The 22,220-nt window shown below is 48.0% G+C and overlaps 7 protein-coding genes across 7 annotated transcripts; 5 read left to right on the plus strand and 2 right to left on the minus strand.

The window, feature by feature from the left end:
* Positions 1-1,890: 1,890 nt before the first annotated feature.
* On the plus strand, positions 1,891-5,768 carry LOZ57_000938 (uncharacterized protein; the record flags this gene model as incomplete). The annotated part of the gene is made up of 8 exons (XM_049250032.1): positions 1,891-2,154; positions 2,537-2,964; positions 3,155-3,401; positions 3,457-4,420; positions 4,473-4,639; positions 4,701-4,814; positions 4,870-5,056; positions 5,107-5,768. The coding sequence occupies 8 exons, from the start codon at positions 1,891-1,893 to the stop codon at positions 5,766-5,768; spliced, it is 3,033 nt and encodes a 1,010-aa protein (XP_049111192.1).
* Positions 5,769-7,053: 1,285 nt separating this feature from the next.
* Positions 7,054-8,904, plus strand: LOZ57_000939 (uncharacterized protein; the record flags this gene model as incomplete). The annotated part of the gene is made up of 3 exons (XM_049250033.1): positions 7,054-7,149; positions 7,220-7,741; positions 7,816-8,904. The coding sequence occupies 3 exons, from the start codon at positions 7,054-7,056 to the stop codon at positions 8,902-8,904; spliced, it is 1,707 nt and encodes a 568-aa protein (XP_049111193.1).
* Positions 8,905-10,327: 1,423 nt separating this feature from the next.
* MAK10 (N-alpha-acetyltransferase, non-catalitic subunit) lies at positions 10,328-12,904 on the minus strand (the record flags this gene model as incomplete). The annotated part of the gene is made up of 6 exons (XM_049250034.1): positions 10,328-11,365; positions 11,431-11,529; positions 11,580-11,837; positions 11,900-12,358; positions 12,417-12,668; positions 12,779-12,904. The coding sequence occupies 6 exons, from the start codon at positions 12,902-12,904 to the stop codon at positions 10,328-10,330; spliced, it is 2,232 nt and encodes a 743-aa protein (XP_049111194.1).
* Positions 12,905-13,670: 766 nt separating this feature from the next.
* On the minus strand, positions 13,671-14,033 carry LOZ57_000941 (uncharacterized protein; the record flags this gene model as incomplete). The annotated part of the gene is made up of 3 exons (XM_049250035.1): positions 13,671-13,742; positions 13,820-13,931; positions 14,002-14,033. The coding sequence occupies 3 exons, from the start codon at positions 14,031-14,033 to the stop codon at positions 13,671-13,673; spliced, it is 216 nt and encodes a 71-aa protein (XP_049111195.1).
* Positions 14,034-15,718: 1,685 nt separating this feature from the next.
* Positions 15,719-17,022, plus strand: LOZ57_000942 (uncharacterized protein; the record flags this gene model as incomplete). Its single annotated transcript, XM_049250036.1, has 2 exons — positions 15,719-15,842; positions 15,905-17,022. The coding sequence occupies 2 exons, from the start codon at positions 15,719-15,721 to the stop codon at positions 17,020-17,022; spliced, it is 1,242 nt and encodes a 413-aa protein (XP_049111196.1).
* An 873-nt stretch (positions 17,023-17,895) lies between these two features.
* Positions 17,896-19,826, plus strand: HSP60 (chaperonin; the record flags this gene model as incomplete). The annotated part of the gene is made up of 3 exons (XM_049250037.1): positions 17,896-18,021; positions 18,097-18,238; positions 18,310-19,826. 3 exons carry the CDS (start codon positions 17,896-17,898, stop codon positions 19,824-19,826), a joined length of 1,785 nt encoding a protein of 594 aa, XP_049111197.1.
* Positions 19,827-20,828: 1,002 nt separating this feature from the next.
* On the plus strand, positions 20,829-21,576 carry LOZ57_000944 (uncharacterized protein; the record flags this gene model as incomplete). The annotated part of the gene is made up of 4 exons (XM_049250038.1): positions 20,829-20,834; positions 21,005-21,264; positions 21,335-21,383; positions 21,436-21,576. 4 exons carry the CDS (start codon positions 20,829-20,831, stop codon positions 21,574-21,576), a joined length of 456 nt encoding a protein of 151 aa, XP_049111198.1.
* Between the last annotated feature and the right edge of the window lie 644 nt (positions 21,577-22,220).

The following is a 22,220-nucleotide window of genomic DNA, read 5'->3' on the forward strand; positions in this document are numbered from 1 at the left end:
AGGCATGGGAACGGGGCCGCCGGCGGCCGCCCAAACAAAGTCCTTACGAATGCTGGCCCGCCAGCGTCGGGCTAGCGAGCGGCTGTTCGGCTGGCGCGAACTCGTTCCCAGGCAGGATGGGCGGATATCATAGCGGGATAAATATAGGCGTGGCACGGGCCTTGGGGAGGGGGCGAGACAGCGGTTTCAGCAGAGCGGCGGCCGCTGAAATAATTCATGCAGAGGCAGATGGACTGCGTCGTTACAGGACTTCCGTATTCGCGAGGCGAGAGATGGATCGGCCGGCCCCATGCGCCGCGGCGGCGCTGGGCTGGTTGTGACCCGACGGCAGGGTTGCAGGCGGTGGCCTGTTCTGGCCGCCCAGCAGGAGCAGCAGCAGCAGCAGAGCCAGCAGCAGAGCCAGCAGAGCGAGGCCGGGGCGGCGGGCGTGGGTGGGCACGACGGCATCCACGTTGGCTGGCGGCGGCAGGGTCGCACGCCGCCTCGCCGGTGTTAGTTACATACATACATGCTGATGCCCGCGTCAAGCGTTGGCCGGGGCGGGCGCTGAAACAGGCGGTGACTCCCTCGGCGGGCTGGCGCGGGCGTGGGCGGGGGGACGCGCTGCCTGACGCAACGCCATTTGCGCCCGCCGCCCGCCAATCACGCGCGCGCCGCCGCGATTCGTCCAGCCCGGCCTGTAGCTCGCTGCTAGCAGCCTTTAGTTATGTACAGTAGTTACTAGTTAGTTAGTCGTAGCAGGTCGTGAGCAGCAGCCGTGTGGTGAGCGGACGGAGCACTGAGTGGGTTCGAGTCGTTGCATCCCTCCCCCGCCATCTCGCGCACGCACACGCCCGCTCGCAAAAGCCTCCGCCTCCCCCTCGCCCTCGCCCTTCTTCTTCTTCTTCTTCTTCTTCTTCCTCCTCTTCTTCTCTTCTCTCTCTTCCTCCTCTCCTCGGCTCTCTCCTCTCGTCGCTGGGCTCGCCTGTGCTGCCGCTCTCCTCTCTCCCTGCCCGCGAGCCTGGCTGCGTGTTTGTTGTCGTTGTATGTCCGCACACCCAACGCCTCCGGCCTGCCGCCCATGAGCAAGGCCACTCTGGCTCGCCCGCTCTCGTCCGGTTCTCGCTGCTGTGCCTTCTGGAACGCCTTGCCCGTGCGATGAGGTAAACCCTCTTGCGAATTGCCAGTCCTGCGTCGTCCCCTGCCTACCCTCCGTGAGCTCGTCTGTATCCAACGTCTCGCCCACCCGGCTCCGATCCCAGACTCGCTGCTGAGAAGCTTCGCGGGAGCTTGTAACGCCGTCATCGGGGCCACAGCCAGCGGCCGGCCCACGTTTGACTGAAAGCTACCGTCAATTCCCGCGCCCAGCGTCCCCGTTGAGCGCCGTCGGAAGCTCTGGAAGCGCCGCCCCCTCCCCCCAACGGCGATCTACTGCGTGCAGCGCGACAGACGTCACTCCACCCGCGCGACACCGCCGCGCCAGCTCCATGCACCGGGCCGGCGAAGCTGCTGTAGGTCTCCTTTGTCTCGATTCCCCATCCTCTTGCGCGTGTTGTCTGGGCTGGCTGGCTGGCTGCCCTTCCCGTCAGCCGGCGTCTGTCAGACCAGCCCTGGCCTAGTGAACTAGCGAGTTGGACAGCGCCAAACATCCCGTCCCAGACTTCGATCCCTCCCCCCCCGCCCGCGCCAGCTGCTTTGTCTTTCTCTCTTCCGAACCCTACTTCCCTTCAGCTCTGTCTCACTGTCTTCCTCGTTTCTTCCCTCGTCCTGTTCTCTGTCGTCCTTTTGCTATGCTCCTCGCCCGTTGAAACCCTTGTCTCTGCGTCCTGTTTCTTTTTTTTCTCGAGACCTGCGCCGAACCGCCCAGCGATGCTCCTCCACTAACGAACCCAGAAACAGCTGTCTGTAGATATGGCGTATAGCAACAACAACGGCATCAACGAATGCCTGGACGAGCTGGGTATCGCTTCGCCGCGCTCCTCGCTCTCGGAATCACCCTTCTCCAGCTTCCCGTCCCCTCCTGCGGGCCGCACCAGCTTTCACTCACCCCCCGGGAACGACATCCGTTCCACCATCCAGCGTCGTTTTACCACCGATTCCACCAAGTTCCCGTCATGGGCGGGAATCGGCGCCCAGCCGCCTGCGCTGTCGGAGTCGCTGGACATCTTGTCATCTGTGGGTTTCCCTCCTATTGTTGGTCGGAGTTTGCTGTGCTGGACAATAAAGGCTATTGTGTTCCTCTGCCGAAGTGAGGTTGTTTCCTCACAACAACCTCCACTGATGTGTTCCGCCGCTTTTTTTTCCTTTTCTGCATTCACTGTAGCTGACAAACACCGCTTCACTTGCGTTTAGGCAACTCGACTGCATAAGTCACAGCTTGTGAGCTTTCCTGTTGCCTTGTTGAGCCCCCCTCCCCCACCTTCACTTCTCACTCCCCATCCATCTCTTCCCCCAACCACTTTCGCTTCATATATTGGTCCTTTTCTTTTCGTTACTTTTTTTTTTCATTTCTTATTTTCCCATCTTATACTCGCCCTTTCCACTGACTTCATAGCAGTTTGAAAAGAAACGACAGCATATCGAGTACATGAGAGAGCAGAAAAAACGATTCGAAGCAGACCTCCAGCTCCTCAATCTCCAACAGGAGAAGGAAGAGCAAGAAATGGACCAGATCGCCCGAGACCTGGCCCGTGCCGGTCTCAATGGCCCCGTCAGCGAACCGACTACCCCTCCTGAATACAACGAATCTGGCTTCCCCACTGCTCTCTCTCGCCCCGCTCGCTTCTCCATCTCGAACGGCCAGTCCACCCCTGGACGGTTTGGCAACATCTTTTCTCCCCAGCTCACCTCCCCAACTTCCACCAAGGCGACCTCGCCATTTGGGCTGAACAATGGCGAATCTATCTCATCTGCTTTGAACTCCCGTCGTAACTCAGAGCACGAGCCTGCTTCAAATGGATTTGGACACTATCGCCCGCGTCACCTGTAAGCCATACTCTACTCACTCAGTGCTTCCATGTGTGCTTTATTGTGCACTTTCACCATTTCTATTTGTCCAATGCGTAGCATACTTTCAAGCCTTTTACTCTGAATTTCATGGGTGACATTTGGCTATGAATGAGCATCTGTGAATTTTATTACGATATTGATAACTGATGTTAAAACTATGGTGTAGGAGCCGATATTCGCTGTCAACCACCACTTTCCAGCCTTCCGCCCACGCTTCTACAGCAAATAATAGTGGATTCGGCAACCATATCGGATTTGGTGGACTTTTTGCGAGCAAGAATTCAGTCGAGGAAGATACTAGAGCCAAGGAAGACGAGCGGATGTCAACGCCCGATGTGAAAAGCTACTTGCGCATGACTGATCCTGATGATAAATTTCCTACCCTAACCAGGCGTGATGGTGATCCTAATGTGGTATATACTCTATTTCCTATTTCTTGGGAAACTCTGTTTTCTAACACATGTATAGCTTTCTGCCAATTCTGCAGCCTTGGATTTAGCGAATTCTCGTACTCCTGTTCCTGAGACATACCGCCCAAACTTCCGTCACCATGCAGCACATCAGAGCTTGCCTCAAAATGCGTTTGGCTGGCTTCACAAGGATAATGCAAACGATAAATCTCAGGTCCATCCTGCACCTGCTTTGCCAAATGGACCCTATCATACTCGTCATATGAGCCGCTTGTCGCTAGAAAACAATTACTCGAACTATCCCCCACCGGTCGCAAAGAATTCCCCCCCGAATAGCCGCCCGGTCTCTCTTCAAATGTCCTATTCGGCTAGCGATGTGCCTACAATGAGAAACGGTGGATTTCCGACAAACATCACGCCACCAGGATCTAGCACTGATCATGTTATCAACGGCGGTATGATCCAGCCTCACCCACACCAACTTAACGATACCCCTCCCACGCCCCAGTCCGATCATAGCGATCATATTCCGAGCGTTCAGTCCTTACAGTCTGGCTTTCAAGCCAACAACCCGCCTTTTTCGTCAGTTGGAAAGCCCCCGGCCACAATGTCCGCCAATGTTAGTGGTTCCGTCACCCCCGCAAAAGCCACATTCCCACCGCACCATCTTTATGGATACGGTATGCAGCATCAGTGGGTCACCAGCCCGGTTCAGCCGAACGGAACCCATGGTATGCCTGCCGCGGTCCACGCCCCATTCGCGCAACCTTATGCCGCATATTCGCGATATCTCGAAGGGCCTGCAAGAGTCAATCAAGTCCGTCGTAATGGAGAAAACGATGCTACTGCATTTTCTCGCTTTGCTAATGTTCCTCTTGAACAATACCGTGGTGAACTTTATGGGCTTTGCAAGGACCAGCATGGCTGTCGGTACCTTCAGCGTAAATTGGAAGAGCGGATTCCGGAAAATGTGCAGTTGATTTTCTTGGAGACCCATCTGCATGTTGTTGAATTGATGACGGGTAAGTGTATACATCTTAGTGGTGCTTTGTTCATCCGCTAATAATCTCATAGATCCTTTCGGTAATTATCTTTGCCAAAAGCTCTTGGAATTTTCCAATGATGAACAGAGAACTGCTCTTATCAACAACGCTGCCCCACAGCTAGTTTCTATTGCTTTGAATCAACATGGAACCCGGGCTCTCCAGAAAATGATCGAATTCATTTCTACTCCTGAACAGGTTTGTTTGATTCCCTCGACCATCCACATATATTCGAAATAACTGACAAAGTATTTCTTAGACCCAAACTGTGATAAATGCCTTGCGCGACAAAGTTGTGGATCTTGTCCAGGACTTGAATGGCAACCATGTGATCCAAAAATGTTTGAACCGACTGTCAGCTGCTGATGCTCAGGTAAGGGTTTGCTATATGGTCTAAACTTTAACATGAAACTGATGAGTTGTGCCAGTTTATTTATGACGCCGTTGGCACAAGCTGCATTGCAGTTGGCACACACCGCCATGGCTGTTGTGTTCTCCAGCGCTGCATCGACCACGCTTCAGGAGAGCAGCGTGCACAGTTAATTGCCCAGATTACTTCAAACTCATACACCCTGGTGCAGGATCCTTTTGGAAATTATGTTGTTCAATACATATGTAAGTGCCATTTATACTGTGTGATATTGAGCTGCTCTAACCTTGAATAGTGGATCTTGCCGAACCCTGCTTCACCGAACCTCTCTGCCAGACCTTTGCAGGAAAGGTCTCGATGCTCTCAAAGCAAAAGTTCAGCTCTAATGTTATTGAAAAGTGCCTTCGCACCGCCGAATTTCAAAGCCGACGCCTTCTCATCCAGGAAATGCTGCCTGCAAACGAGCTTGAAAGAATGCTCCGCGACTCGTTTGCCAACTATGTCGTTCAGACGGCTATGGACTATGCAGACCCTGAGACTCGTCTCGCTCTTATCGAAGCTATTCGGCCGATCCTTCCTGCTATTCGCCAAACTCCCCACGGCCGCCGTATTGCCGGCAAGATCATGAGCATTGATTCCCAGAGCCGCGCCAATGGCTCTATCAGTGGCCAGTTAACTCCTAACGACGAAAACAACCTCTACCACCAGGCCAACCCTTTCTCTGCCCCAACCCTCTCTCAATTTGGGCCCCAGTTCAACACTAACGCTCCCGAAAGCCTAAGTGCCAGTTCCTCCATGTCCCTTATGACTACTGGCGACTCTTCGATTGCAAGTCCAGGATCCACTGCCCCGACTTCAGATGCCGGCACTACGATTTATTGCCCCGTTCCGCAGCCACGCGCCAATCTTCTCAACAATGGGATCAACGGCGGTGCCCAGGAATTCAGTCTCTATTAGCCATTCCTCCGCGAATCCTGTCTTTCAATTCTCCCCATAGCGCTGGGGATTGTACCACCAATTGCAACGATGAAATGACTGATGACGATTACGGCCACGATGCTACCAAAAAAAGAAAGAGGAAAAAGCGAGTGCAATTTTCTTGATATCTCAAGGATATTGACCCCAAGACACATCATGTAGTAGATCTTGCCCGCCAACCATGCTTTCTCTGGATTTTGACGATGCATTGTTTTATTTTTTAACAAAATGGCAACTCTGCCTCACTGTACAACCCGTCTACATAGTCTAAGCTTTTTTAGGCTTCGCATGCTTGACAACAACGATTTCGAGAGCGTCCGCCCTGCGACTCTGTGCTTTGCTACTTTCAAGACTCCTCAGCACTTGTCCTCAAGCCAGATCCACTCTTTTTGCACAACATTTCTGGTACCTTTTATGATGATGATTTTCCTTTTTTGTCCTTTTTTTTCTCCCAAATCTTAACCGATTTCATTGACTTGGATGCAACAGACCATTTTTCCATATCAAAAAATACCGCCATCTTGACTACCTGCGTACAAGGCCTGTCGGAAAGTCTGACAATTACTGATGTTATTTTGATATGCTAATTTTGTGATCTGACGCCATTTATGTTGTTTATGCTCTGCATTTTGGGGCCGTGTTGTATTTTTATCCTGGTCCTCTTGGTTTGAATTCTGCATGGCAAAATCTTTGGATTCATCTGAGCACACAGCCGCTCTTCCTCCTTGGTTCCTGACCCTTGTCCGGTGGAAGTGCGCTCGTCATTCCCACGGCCCCGCCCCTCCTCACAGTCCTTACAAAACAATCTTTCTCCTTCACTTCTTTCTTTTTTTGTATTCTCGACTTATTTTCAAATTCGGACATGTCCTTTTTGCCAGAGCCAAAGTTATGTATGTACCATGACCCACACTACCCACTGTCCCTGTCATCTAGAATAGATGTACCCATATTCCTAAATCTTCCTTCCCATATGCCCATATTTGCTGCAGTTTGCCGTTTGCAATAGCATAGCATAGCTTGTAGCAATGAGCATTAACTTTGCAAGCATGATCATCAGTGATGTAAAAAATATGTTACTTCTGGGATAGATTAATTGTATAAAATTTTCTGGGGAGTTTCTTCTGTCTAGGGTGGTATGTAGCTCGGTTGGGGGCTATTTCGGGCCTGGTTTGATAGTTGGGAACGCGAAACCCGGCGCGCGTCGCCGACTTCTACTGATATCCAAGCTCCTTCAGACCTTAACCAAAGCCCATTCTAAATTACCATGGGCGTGTCATTGCCCGATGAGCTCATAATTTCAATCTCGCAGCAATTACCATGTAGAGATTTGCAAATCAAGCAATTAGCGACCTTGCTCTGTGTTCGTGAACTCTCCAGCTTTCAAGCCATGTCCTGTCCAATTTACTAACAGGAGTATTCTCTACAAATAGCCCTCATTGCCTACTATACCGGCCCTTTTCATACACGGACCTCATGCGTCTGGGAAGTCAAGCGTAATACGAAGAATCCTCGCAGAATACACGACCCAGAACAAACACGATGCTCAGCAGAATCCCTCTCCGAAGATCGATTCGAAAAAAAGGAAACGAAGAGGAAAAGGGGACGTGAATGACCCATCGGAGCATCTCGCAGCCAAGGAATTTATCCTCTCGTCCGTTGTGAGGGTTGCAGAGTGCATCACCGCCAGACACTTTCTCGTCAACATCGTGTCCAGCGCCATCCTCGCAGTGCAAAACTCCGGCGCGCAAATACATATCCAAGGGTCAGAGGCAGAATGGTGTAAGATCGTTGACAAGATCCGGTGTGAGCACGTTAGCTCGTTGCCGGCTGCATTCCGTGATATTCTGAGCAAGACGAAATGCGAAAGATACGTGCTGGTGTTGGACGGAGTAGATGAGCTTCGGGAAGGGGGACAGATGCTCCTGGCGGCGCTGGCAAGGCTGGGGGAGTTGGTATGTGGACTGTTGCTCCAATATGCGGAGGCTGCTCTAGGGTTCTCTTTCAATCAAGCTAATTGTTTTCGCAGATTCCATCTCTATGTGTAGTGTTTGTGTCTAGATCCACGCCTCGCCCAATGTCTTTGCAAATTGCAGGAATACCACATGTCTACTTCCCACCATACTCTCGAATTGAGATTCTCTCTATACTTTCGAGTCTGCCATCTCCACCAGCAGATGGCCTTTCTGAGGAAGCTGCCGCAAAATTATATCCTTCGTTTTTGTCTACTCTATACGACTCTCTAATCGGACCGATAGATGGCACGATCCCAGTGTTTCGATCTGCATGCAAAAAGATCTGGCCACTGTTTGTGGCGCCAATTGTGAATCACGAGAAGCCTCCGGGCGGCGAATGGGATTTTTCTCGGTTGATTGTCAAGAATCGTGCTCTATTCCAGCAGCAAGGGGAGCGTTTACTCCTTCATCGTATAGCGCCTGATACTTCTATTCCATCCACCACAAATGGCACTATTCATCTTACAAAAAAGCCAGCACGCCAACTCCCGGCGCTATCATACCTACCAACACTTATTCTAACCGCCGCCTTCTTGGCTGCATATATACCCCAGCGTCTCGATACGATATTTTTTTCTAAATTTACTGCTTCAAAAAAGAAGCGAATTCGCCGTCGACGCGGATTTAAGGCTGCATCTCAGGATCAGAGTCAGGGCTACGACCTCGATGATCCAACAAATACACCAAGTAAAACTGGCAAGAAGTCGGGCGCACCATCTCGAATCAAAAAAACCAATGGACTGCCTTCGTCTACCTCCCTTGGTAGTCGTACGGGGCTTACGAATTTTTTGACTCCGCGACCCTTTCCATTGGAGCGACTCCTTGCTATTTACCATGCAATTGATCCGAACCGGCCCCTGAACTCTGTACCACCAGCGGCAGATACTCTTGCGCCAAATATCGCCACATTACAGAGGTTAAGGCTACTTATCCCAGCATCCTCTGCAGCCGCAGCCTCCGGCAGCGCCATTGATGGGGGCGAGAAATGGTGTTTGAATTTAAATGTCACAGTCAGCTCGAGTTCTTCCGTTAACGAAGAATGGATTGTGGAGATGGCGAGGAGCATTGGCGTGGATATTGACGAGTACCTGGCAATAACATAATCACGGGCTCGGCTGATAGGAAAATACATGACCCTTATTTCTCATTGGAGCGCTTAGCCTATGTCCTAAGGCCACCGTGAACCAATTGGTATATGAAGCAGTTATTTGGTCCTTAGAACCAAGCCATCGGTCTAGGGAATAAAGATGAAATGGCCTCTCTTGAGTTAAAGCGCTGTTGTACGGAGTACCTACCGGATCGCAGTTAACAGTCGATCTCTAAATATGAGCTTCATGTTCAATACAGTTCCTCGAAGGGGAGCAATATGGTCGACCTCTAGATCGCTACTTGACCTCCGATATTGCTCCAGCCTTATCAATGCGGTCTGCATCACAATTCGCTTGTTCCCGGAACCCAAGCTGAGTGCCACGAGGTCAGCGACTTCTCGTTTCATAGTAGTTGTGGCTGAACGCCAAACGAATTAGAGTTGCCAAACTGTGAAGAGCCTTACAATTATGATGGTCTGGGCGCGTCTTTACCGATGGTGTTCTAGAGTGATTGGGATATTATCTCTGCGTGAAATTTGTTTACCGTGTTCCCACCGGGGTGGACGCCACATATTATCTATGGGGCTTGCTAGCTATTGAGCCATTTTTATGACTACAACGGTCATCAATCACAAAGAGTGTGTACGCGCTGAGTGTTTCGAATACTGCCTCTCGAGCTTGAAACCAAGATATGTTATTATATTAAACTGCGAAAGAGAAGTACCCATATCTAAGATATCCAAGTGTGAAAGATCAGAATTTGTGATCCTCTTTTTACTAGCCTACGAATTGAACAGATTATCTCCTTGCGGAATTTCTCATTTTGATTTCTTGACCATGAAGATATATACCGTGGGCGTAGCACTTTGTACCATAGTGCCCTCCATTCTAGCAGGTTCGTTTGAGTGTATAATACGTAATCCTAGCGTTAATGACCTGATACTAAAACTACTTCAGCACCCTACCACCTCTCAAATAGAGCTCAGCCTGAATCTTGCTCCGTCGCTAATGGCATCAAGCGCTGTTGCCCGGGAAATCTGAGCATGCAAGTCATCAACAACGAGCTCTCCGGCTATTGCTGCGTGCCCGTTCAAAATTCCAGAATGAACACTCAGTCTGGACCGTGTCCACAAGGCCAAGTCGCCGTTTCCGTTACGGCGAAGGATTACGATAGACAGGTCGCGAACTTGATGAATGATAAGAACGGTGGGAGTCGCAGTCAGGCTTCCGGCGGCGCGGATACAAAAAACCCGCTGGCCTTTGCGGGTGCGATGGGGATATTGGCTACATCTCAACTATAAATGAAACTATAGGCTAGTTTCTTCTGATATTTTTGATGGGGCTAAATACATGCTGTTCGATTTTTGGCGGAGGGGGGGCAGGTATCTTATCTCGATAAAATGGTGCCTGTGCATATAGATATTATTGAAGTCAACATTTATTTCTTTGAATCCGTTCTCACACTTTTGTCTTTGGTAGCTCGAACAGGAATTACTTCAGAAACCTTAGGAACAATCCACCAATCGTGCCAACAAGCCTTGGAGCCGGGCTCTGGGATCTCGATCGACAAATTAGGTAGCTTTCGGTCTGAATTCACACCCACACCTCTCTGTGGCCCTTGTTTCTTAGACTGAGAGGCTGAAGCTGCTGTTAAAGCTTTCTTAAATGCCCCGATCGCGATACTCGAGGCAATGCATGCTCGTAATGAATCCTTGACATCTTTTGTCCAGTCGTCTGAAAGACACGACAATGGAGGGGTTTTGGCGCCTGATTTTCCATCGTTTTTTTGTACGACCTGATCTCCGACAAATGCACCTTCTGCCAGGCACTGTTCTAAACTTCTTTTGGCCTCTGCAATTGCAGCAACGGCTCGATCAAGCACGGATTCGTCACTCCTATCTTCTAACATAGATTCCTTTAAGAAAGAGTCAAAAGGCACAGGTTCTGGTAACGAGACTGAGAAGAATGGTTTCATCCTTAGCTCGTAACGCAATTTCTCGGATGCGTAATGTTTTTTTGAAGCTAAATATGTCGATGGTAAGAGCTTATAACGTAGTATCAAGGTATAGAGGGCATGCAAAGCAATGGCAAATGCATCCGTTGCAACAAGTTCTGTCGATTGCCGATGAATGATTTTTAATGTTTTCCGGAATGCTTCTCTCCGCTCTGGGTTTCCTAGCGAGTTGGTGTCTTGTGACTTTTGTCTGTCATACTCGATTTCTACGCAAGAACGGATTCGATCTAAATGGACCAGATGGGTAGCACATATATGCGATAGGTACCAGTATAGACCGGGGAGCTCTTCAACTGAATACACAGAAAGCTCGAAGCCTAGTTGTAGGAGGAGCCGAAGCTGTTTTAATTTTTGGTGATATACCCAGCTGCTTAAGGGGTACGCGTACGTTGTCTCATCACCGTTCAGTGTAACTGCAGGCTCAGTTGTTAAAGAGCGAAGATGAACGTCGAGATCCTCAGCCTTTAAACAGATTGTTAATATACGAGACATAGCAGGATAGAAGTATAAAAAAAAACCACTCTTACTTCGACTTGAAGATGGTCCCAGTCGACAACTGAGTGACTAAGTGTGCGTCGAATCCGGCTTCGATTCAGACAAGATGTACGATATGTGTCGATAAAGGGCTAGGGAATGGTTAGAATGCGAAAGATTGTATCAACATTATACATATTACCTGGGCAACTCGTTCGACAAACGCATTCATTTGTTTAACGATCTGATACCGCGGATCTGAAGGAACCTCAACTGCTTCATTTCTTTTATCAAGTAGCATACTCCATGGAAGAACATGATCTGTTAAATCTTCGTAAACAAACTGCTTGATGGACTTTGAGCCAAGAACGCGCAAGTCATTCAGTAACAGCGATTGCGTCAAAGAGCGAATATAGACGGATGGCTGTGGTTTCCGAGATTGTAGTATCCAGACAGATTTCTTTGAGGAAGAAATGCGATATTAGATGTATCCTCGGAAGTCACGAGAAATGGCATGCTCACCATTAAATCATAAGGGCAACCAGAATCGAGGATTCCCTGCACATCAATGGCATCCTTGAACAATCGCTTTAGAAATGATATGGCATCTGCTTGATTAATCTTGACAATTGGTCGTGGAGGAACTGTGCTGGCTAATCGCCGCTGGATTTTATGGCTAAATGCCGCATCTACAGGTTGCCCGATCGACATGGATTTTTCAATAATATCAATCTGATCAAGGCAGGCTTGTGGATAATCTGTGACCCTACTATCTATCACAGAAATGTCCAGTTCCAAGGTAGAGAGAAACTGTCGCCGAAACGTTAACCGGCTCTGAAGAGCTTCTAAAATGGCGTCATCAAGAAATTTATCTTGTGCATTCAGCCAGGATACAGCCTCATCAATAAGACCATGAATTCTAGAGGGATGCACATCTTTAAGTAGCTTTCGGTTGTAGAGCTGAGTGACAAAGTCTTCTTCCTATTTCAAGTGCTTAGCAATAGTCAGAGGAAAGGTAACGTATAGTAGAATGGCGAACCTCGTAGTAATACTCCAAGCCTACTCTTTTGATGACAAGGTCACAGGCTTTAATCAATGCTAAGCAGTACGCTCTTAAGACGATATGAACCAGACCTAAAGAAATAGAGACTTGATTCACTCTGTCTATTTGGCACTGAGAACGATCAAAGCGTGCATCTTCAAGAGCATTCGGAACCGGCCAGAGCAAATGATCAATGTAAAATGAAGTGAACAGGGTTTGAGATAAAGGATGCCCCATGTGCCAGGCGACCTATTGGGAGATGGTCAGCTGGTGGGCTTTTCTCAAAACATCCGGATTACAGACGAAATTAGAGGTTTGTCGGACAGTTCAACAGCTTAACAGACATAACCATATCATACCTCAAAGCATAGCAACTGATCCATAATTCCTATAATTTCTGCCGGAAGCAACTCCCTCATAACGTTGTATCCATCATCTAGCACTTCTCCCGGGGCAAGGTATCCGCTATCCATTTTTGAGTCCATGATCTGTGGGCTTAAAGGTTACCCGAGAGCTTGTCAGCCATCTTTTTAGTCTGATAAAAAGGGACACTTTTTAAAGACAGGCGGGAGACCAAGCAATATGTGACGGGAGAAGGGTTCCGACCTCCAGGGCCCCAACGGCTTCAAACAGGGTGAAGAATTCATCCTTAATTAGTTGGCCGGTACGCAGTTCTATATGAAGGAGTTAGCAGGTTGGAGAGCCTCTGGAAATGGCAAAAAATGCACTTGAAGCAGCTTTGGTAAATTTGTCTGTGATATCTTGCGTCGTCTCGGATGTGATGCGGGGAGGTGCCCGCGCGTGGTACATGATGAAGGGCCCCTAGGTTTGATTTTGGGGCTTACAATTAGGCAGTGTAAGTTAAGCAGCAAATGATTTAGCCTTGCATTGCAATTCAACGGGGCTGATGATTTTTTGCGGGAGTGTTGTGCTACTCAGGGCGGCTAACCCGCTCCACACCCTATGGCGGCCGATTTAGTCACCAACGCACATACGGAATCCAGACTGGGTACAAAGTTCCAGAATGCGCAGGGTGGTGTGCCGCGGGTTCCAATTCGTCGCTCATCTCTTATTAAGAGGCTACGGAAAATTTTCTGATTCAGAAAAAATGCATTCTGTGTCTAAAAGGATCTATATAAAGCAATTTGGTTGCCCGCAGCGTACAGCGTTGATTCGAAAAAAGTAAAAGTACAGCGGCTAACAACCTCATCTCCGCTGGGCGACCGTAGAAAGTGTGATCCTTTAATTTTTTTATGCAGACGTAGCCTCGGTAGCTTGTTCGCTCTTAGCAGACAGATTCTTTAGGTCGCCTTGTTTGCCGTTCTAGCATTCAGATCGTACCATTAGCAAACGATGAGTCTCAGCTGAAGGGAAAACGCCCATGAATACAATTGACTGACCTCCCACTTAGCGAATTTCATTTCCGAAACTCCACGCTCAGCTTTCAGCCTCAATTCCGGCTTTAGCGATCGTCTAACAGTTCTGGAGGCGACGGCCAGATACCGATTGTACCTACGTTAGAACAAAACACATCAACATCTTGACGATCGAGAGTTGACCTGATACGAGGGATAGGGCATACGTTAAGCCAGCGGTCTTCCACGCGAATGTCATTTTGAGGTTGGATGTTGGACTATGGGAGGGATCTCGTTGTGCCGTTGTAATCTCGAGGGCGCTTCAGTTGATCCGCGACCTGTTGGATGTCCTTCGCCAAGGACAAATTAGCTTGTCAGATGCACGTGATATGAAGAAAATAAAGTTTGCCGGCCCCCTAGTTTGCTAGGCTTACGGAGTACTCCAGACACCACAACAGAGCTTCTCGACGCCATGAACAGCCGCGAAAGCACTTCGAGCTCAATGAGTACGTCACCATCAAGCTGCCCTTAGTTATAGAGGAAAGTTTCACCGGAGATCTCACGTAGGATTAAAATTCTTGTGATGCCACATCAGTCGGCATTGCTGGAAACGCTCTACTTTGTATAGTTCTTGCGGACAGAACACCCGATCAAAATAGCATTATTCCAAACATGCAGCACGGAGAGTGAAAAGCTGGGTATCGTATTTAAGTTATAGTTTAGCCCCCCTATTTATCCAATTTCCTTAATACAAAACTGCTCAATAGTTTTAATAAACACACCTACACTGGATCGATCAGTTCAAAGGCTCCATGTCTCGACCGTCTAAGTTAGCTATTAGAGCCCAGCCTTGGGCGAGCTCAGGATAATGCTGCGTAACAAAGCCATGCCCTTACAAAAGTTAAACCATGGCAGACACCCGTGTACCGCCCGGACTCACGGGTTTGTCAATTGTATGTTCGACTCCAGCCAGGAACATACCTTGCTCATCCAGTAGTTGTCTTCCGGCGCCATGGAGTTGGGTCAGGAATTTAATATCAAAGGCTGAGTTGAGCCCGTGCACAGCAAGCGGTGAAACCAACATTAATGGGCCTGCTATAAATTTATAGCAAAAAGAACTCGAAAACGAGGAGGAGAACGAATAGTTTCCTATCAGGCCCACACAGCGGGAGAGTTAGATCGAAAAAGACTGTAAATGTTATCCCCGCTGTGGGGATGAAAGAATTTGACGGCATGAGCCGTTGCGTGAATGTATATAATAGACCTAGAATATCGTGAATCCATCCAAAATAAACAGAGCAAGTGAAGAAAAGCCTATGCTAATATTACTGTTAATTGTGTGGGTATCAGAATGAAGGCACTGGAACAAAGCAGTCTTGATGATTTGGAGCTTTAGCGTAGAAATGAGTGATCCCCAAGCCGTGCTCTCTCATCCACATTCCTAGCCAAGCTTTCTTTTGTTCTTCTCTTCAACCAGCCACTCTTGTTCATTGAGTTCTGGTAAGAAACCACATATTCACATACTAGCACCTCTGTTAATTATTTGTTTCCTTTTCTAAATTCAGAACTTGGGGCAAGTTTCAGAGCCCCAGGATAGTTGCTTGTTATATTGCTTCTGATGTAGGTGTCATGGCTTCTTACCCTCCCTGCACCCTTCTGAGTTATTTGAATAACATGCATGTTTTCCAAAATATGTAGGAGCCCTGCTGATAGAAGCATTTAAAGAAGTAAGCAATTTCATCATTCACTACCTCTCTGCCTTCACTTAGGATTACCTAGGCGCGCGCAAACAACGCGTGCCATCTTCAGACAACTCCATTCACTGCCATCCATGCGCATATATCACAAGAATGTACTGATCACTTCTCTTCACCTAGCTCCTGTCTTGTTTTTCAACATTGAAATCTCATATTTTCCACATTGCTGTTCTCCCCCAAAACAGCAATGGCGAAAACATCAAATAAGGGTGTTGTTGAGAAGGATAAGGCAACTTCTGCATTAAAGCCCAAAGAGCCAGCAAGGGTTCCCAAACAACGGCCAGCGACTCGAACTATTGTTCGTTGGAATGGTATGAGCCAAATCAAAGTGCATACTCCAAATACAGTGAAAAAATTCTAACAATGCTATCAGATGATCTTGACAGGCAATTGCTCCTTTCGATCCAATCTGCATGCAATCTCGCTGGGATCAGAATTCCTTGGGCGAATGTTGCAGAGCTTATGGGCGAGAAAATCACTGAGGGTGCCATTGTGCAGCACCTCGCAAAATTGCGTCATCGACTTGAGGGCGAGGGAGTCACAGTTCCACCACCACTTCGTCGCGGCGGTGCTGGTATTCCCAGGAAAGCCAGTATTTCAAAGGGAAAGGCAGAAGGCCCGCACAGCGTTATGGATGAAGTTCATGAAACAGAACTAGATACCAATTTGACTGGTAAAATAACATTCAAGGTTGAGGAAGCTGATAGTGGATCCACTAGTATGCCGGAATTCGAGGAGGCAGGGAATGCATTGACGTATGATCATGCTATTGGAGTGGGTGAAAGGTTCCTCCAATTTCCAGGCATTCAAAAAACTTTTGGAAATGTTAGAAAATGGTCTACTACCGATGGAATGGATCGAAAGCCTTCTAAATTAGTCGTCTTGCGCATTGCCCCAAAACTTTTAAAGGGTATTTTGGAAAACATGGGGGTAAATGTTGAGGAAAGTGATTCACACTTTGCAACCAAGGCCTCAATGGAAGACCTTGAGTCCGTGGGTATTGAAGCTACTGGTGGTTTATCCGACAACGCAGACGCGCACGGCGAGGAGTTGGTGGTGGAAGCTGGAACTGATAAGCAGAGTCTGCTTCAAATCGGAGCACAGCACTGCCAGGAAACCGCACAGTGGGTCGGGGCAAATTTAGAAGACTTTGGTGGAGGCGCAAACTTCGCAGGAGACTATTCCGCATATGGAGAGCTATTTGGGATGCCTGGTACTCCTCTTCAGGATAACAGCTTCTTACACTTATACGGCGCAGCATATTCTGGAGTCCAGCAAGAACAGGAGCATTCTGCAGCCGTATATCTCCCAACTCCGATGAGTGGAGCATTTGGCATGCCACAAGCCCCAGGATCCGGGTCATCTTACGGCAATTCCTTTGGATGGGTGGAGCCGCCCTTTTTGGGAAACGATTTTCAGAATTTGGAGAATAATTTCACGCTAGAGATTGGAGATTTTATCAGCCCCGAATACCTAAATCATCCCCAATGAGGAGAGGTAAGAAATATAAGAACCTGTTCTCCAAGATGAGACTAACAAGGCAAAACAGAGATCATGTGAAGAACTTCTCTCTGCATGGTAGCCGATTCTGGATGATAAATGAATTTCCTTCAAAAGAATATCAGTCAGCCATTTGTTTTCATGCCAGCCTCTTATTATCACAATACTTTTGCACTGGAGAGTTAAGAAATTGAATTTTACCTGAATGGCGGTTGATAACAGTTCCTGAGATGCCTCTAACCCAGCTTCCATAATGACAGAAGCATTTCAAACATTCCTAAGCTCATTATGTGATGTTGACCATGGTTCATTTGGTCTAAGCCGTTCATGAAGCCAGTTGCATTTGGTTATCTCATTAGTTCTTGCTCAGCTTCATAGTTAATATAGTCAGTTCAAAGGGTATTCAAATTGCTAGCATTGCTTTTGACCAGGGGTTTTTGTAAAGACAGCAGTTTCCTTAATAGAAATGTTATGTAGGATAGCCAATCGTCTTGTCTTGAACCATATTGAACAAATGGTTGTTCCTGTTCATCGGATGTTGAGGGTTGATGTGGTCCGTGCGTGCCAAGCACCCAAAATTCATGCTATCACGGATCTGGCTAGTGCACAAACAGGTGACTAAATCCAGTGTTAGTCAGCGCCAAGCAATATGGAGAAGCTGCTCGAAACTCTTCCCGATTTTTTTTTCCTTTCTCGATTGCGATCAGGTCGACCTTTTCTCTCTTCTACACCATTGTATCTTTAATTCCAACTGACTTCTGCGATTGCATTCCGTTTGGTCTTTGCTCTTATTTGATCATTTCGGAGTTCCAGGCTCTTTGGCGCCAGTCCCGTCTTTTCCAACTTTCGTCGTTTTCCGTCAATATGCATAGAGCTCTTTCGGCTTCCTCGCGGGCTTCAGCCCTTTCCTCTGCTACGTCCACCCGTGGGCAGCTCTCTCACTTCAGACCTGCTCTAGCTCAGTTTCAACAGCAAAGATTTGCTCACAAGGTAAGCTTGCTCCAGACTTTTTAACTTGTCTACCCAAAATCTCGGTCGGTCCACCTGCTAACAGGTCGAAAAAAGGAGCTTAAGTTTGGGGTAGAAGGACGCGCCGCCCTTCTTAAAGGTGTTGATACCCTTGCAAAAGCTGTTACGACTACATTGGGCCCCAAGGGCAGAAATGTTCTGATTGAGTCTGCATATGGCTCGCCAAAGATCACAAAGGGTATGCAAGACTTGAAGTCTCTGGTTTTATACTCCAAATATGCAATCTGTTTGACTAACTTGTTTGTTTAGATGGTGTTACTGTTGCGAAGGCCATTACCCTGAAAGACAAATTCGAGAATCTTGGTGCTCGCCTTCTCCAAGATGTTGCTTCGAAGACAAACGAAATTGCTGGTGATGGAACTACTACTGCAACCGTTCTTGCACGTGCTATCTTTTCTGAGACTGTTAAGAATGTTGCTGCTGGCTGCAATCCAATGGATTTGAGGAGGGGTATCCAGGCGGCTGTTGACTCGGTTGTCGAGTATCTTCAGACGAATAAGAGAGAAATCACCACTAGTGAAGAAATTGCACAGGTGGCAACCATATCTGCCAACGGCGATACTCACATTGGTAAACTAATTTCAAATGCGATGGAAAGAGTTGGAAAAGAAGGTGTGATTACTGTAAAAGACGGCAAAACTATCGAAGATGAGCTCGAAGTTACTGAGGGCATGCGTTTTGATCGTGGCTACGTTTCGCCTTACTTCATTACCGACACCAAGACACAAAAGGTTGAATTCGAGAAACCTCTTATCCTCCTGTCTGAGAAGAAGATTTCGGCTGTCCAAGATATCCTCCCCGCTCTTGAAGCATCCACAACTCTTCGCCGTCCCTTGGTCATCATTGCTGAGGACATTGATGGCGAAGCTCTCGCTGTTTGCATCCTGAACAAACTTCGAGGCCAGATTCAAGTTGCGGCGATCAAGGCCCCAGGATTTGGCGACAACCGCAAGAGCATTCTCGGTGACATTGGCATCCTTACTAATGCTACTGTGTTCACGGAGGAGCTGGATATGAAACTTGACAAAGCTACTCCCAATATGCTGGGCTCCACTGGCTCCATCACTATTACCAAAGAAGACACCATTATTCTAAACGGTGAGGGTAGCAAAGATTCTATCGCCCAAAGATGCGAACAAATTAGAGGCATCATTGCCGACCCTGCTACTTCTGACTACGAAAAAGAAAAGCTTCAGGAGCGTCTTGCAAAACTTTCTGGTGGTGTGGCTGTTATTAAAGTTGGTGGTGCTTCCGAAGTTGAGGTGGGCGAGAAAAAGGACCGCGTTGTTGATGCCTTGAATGCTACCCGTGCTGCCGTTGAGGAGGGCATCCTTCCTGGTGGCGGTACTGCCTTACTCAAAGCTTCTGCCAATGGCTTGAAGGACGTTAAGCCGGCCAACTTTGACCAGCAATTAGGTGTGAGCATTGTCAAGAGTGCCATTCAGAGGCCTGCTCGCACAATCGTCGAGAATGCCGGGCTGGAAGGTAGCGTCATCGTTGGTAAGCTCACTGACGAGTTTGCTAGCGACTTCAACAAGGGCTTCGACAGCTCCAAAGGTGAATATGTTGACATGATTGCCTCCGGAATTGTTGACCCCTTGAAAGTTGTCCGCACCGCTCTTGTTGATGCCAGTGGAGTAGCTTCTCTGCTTGGCACCACCGAGGTCGCAATTGTTGATGCGCCCGAGGAGAAGGGGCCTGCTCCTGCCGGTATGGGCGGCATGGGTGGAATGGGTGGAATGGGCGGAATGGGGGGTATGTATTAAAAATTCTGGATCTGATGGTAAACATATTCTTTTGTCCCCGATGTCTTAAAATACTAATCTAGCCGAGCACCATGGTCCCCTTTTCCTTTCCAATACCCTTTGCACTTTATTATACTATCCTGACCTTCTTTCAACGTTTGTGATTTCATAACCGCATTGAAAAGACCCACCCCACTCTTACTACACTGCCATCCTCTCACGCCTCCCCTTTTGCTCTGGGTTGAATCCAGTACAGGAATGACAATGTGAAAAATGATGTTGCCGAGGGAAATCCGCCATGTTTTTATTGGAGTTTTTATATGAACTTTGTTTGATATATGTATGGCGTAGGAGGCCGAGAACGAAGGGGAGGCTAAAATGGCTGTCTCGACAAGAAAGCAATGTACTATACAGTTTCAAATGTCTACATTAAGCAATATACCTGGCGATTTGTTCTAATTTGGTTTTCGCCCAGAGATCTTTCGTAACCGAGTAGAAACACAGATGCTGTAGGCAACAACGCCGACCTTTGCAGTAAAACTTAACATCATTATTATAAAATCCCGATGCCGATAGCGATATATACTGCCGCCTGGAGCCGAGAAATATCCTTTGTTGTTGCCTTGGGGTACATACAGGTGGCTTTTTAAAGGGGGGTTCGCGGTCGTGTTGCCCCCCGCCAACTTGACGACTCAGCCCCACCATTCTCTTGTTGCCCCAGTACCTCATCCCGCCAGGAATCACTTCCATCAAACACAACCTCTCTCTCACGCAACGCCATTCCCCTCCTTCTTTCTCACTCTTTACAGGTAAGTCGCTGTTCTCCTGCTGTGGGTTTTTCAACCCTTCTTCTGCTCTTCTTGGGTTACCCCACCGCCACCGCGACCATCGGCGTGTGGAATTTCCAACCCCTTGTTTTTCTTCGCAATACTGCATATTCGCGCGTGCTAACATACTAATGTCGTGTCTGTCAGAAACTTCACCTCTTTTCTAGTGAGAATCGTTTTATAACCTACGCGCATCATGTCGGTACGCACTTGCTCAATGACCTGGCCCTATCCAAATATGGTTGCTGACATTCATTGTTCTAGGTCGATTCTGGGTACGTCTTTTCCCGTTATTGTGTGTCCATTAGTTGCCAATAACTGGGGCTGTTGAACTGGATGCTGCTTGTTGGAACATACTGATCATGGTCGGAGGAACCGTTTAGAGTATCTATAAACCCAGACTGCATCACTGCTTTCAACGAGCTGCGGCTCGGCCGTGATAAGCCCAAGTATATCATCTTTAAGATCGCGGACAACCGACGAGAAATTGTTGTGGAGGAATCTTCAAAGGAGCAAGACTATGAAATTTTTCGTACCAAGCTTGAGGAAGCCAAAGACTCCAAAGGCAACCCGGCTCCAAGATACGCTGTCTATGATGTTGAGTTTGAACTTGAGGGGGGAGAAGGCAAGCGGTATGTTTCAAGCGGCGTTTGCATATCTCTACTTAACGTCATATGGCTATTGCTGATATTGTGCTCTTAGAAATAAGATTGTCTTCATCTCATGGGTGCCCAACGAGACAGCAACCTTTGTGAGTTTTCGATAAATGGATACCTATGCATTAATAACTAAGATTTTACAAGTGGTCCATGCTTTATGCAACCAGCCGACAGACGTTGAAGAATGCTCTTAACCCGCACACAAGTATCCATGCTGACGACAAATCTGAGCTTGAATGGAAGAGTGTGCTCAGTGAGGCCAGCGGGCGCAAGGCTACCAAATAGATCGACGGATAGCCGGATTAGCGTATCGATGCCCAGGGGGCCTTATGTCGGCTATGGCTCAGCGATCTTTTATAGTTGAATTGATCATTGGTGCTGTCCTACTGCGGCGTTATCGTTTCCAACCTGTGCGGCTTTTAAATGGCTTCGAAACATACCACTGATAGTTCCAACTCGAAAGCTCCATATTTGGACGAAGGTCAAATCGACGCAACTGCGGAAATGTTTTTCTGTTTAAGACTGGCATCTTCTCTCTATCGCTGATAGAATGTATCCATCTCCACCGATGCTCATGCAAAACTGGGCTTAGGCCGAAGATTCCCCGTATACTTCCGTATGGTATGACATAGCGTGATCCACAGCTCTAGCTAGGGCAACCTCCGTAATATCGGCGCATAAAACTTGATGGAATGCCGTCGCCGAGCGATACCGAGAATTCATAGATGGCAAACCCCAACATCCTCACTCTCGTAACAACTATATTTATACCTATGTTGCACATAAACTTAGGCATTTTTCAGGCCTACAATGTTCCAACTTTAACTACTCTGTACGGAGTACTCCGTACAGACATTTTCCCAAGCAACTAGTTAAATCATTGGACATGGTCTGGGCTGACCAATCACCAGCCCGTTATTGACGGCGCC

The sequence above is a fragment of the Ophidiomyces ophidiicola genome (genome assembly GCF_022830035.1).
Source record: "Ophidiomyces ophidiicola strain CBS 122913 chromosome Unknown scaffold_2, whole genome shotgun sequence".
Taxonomy (NCBI): domain Eukaryota; kingdom Fungi; phylum Ascomycota; class Eurotiomycetes; order Onygenales; family Onygenaceae; genus Ophidiomyces; species Ophidiomyces ophidiicola.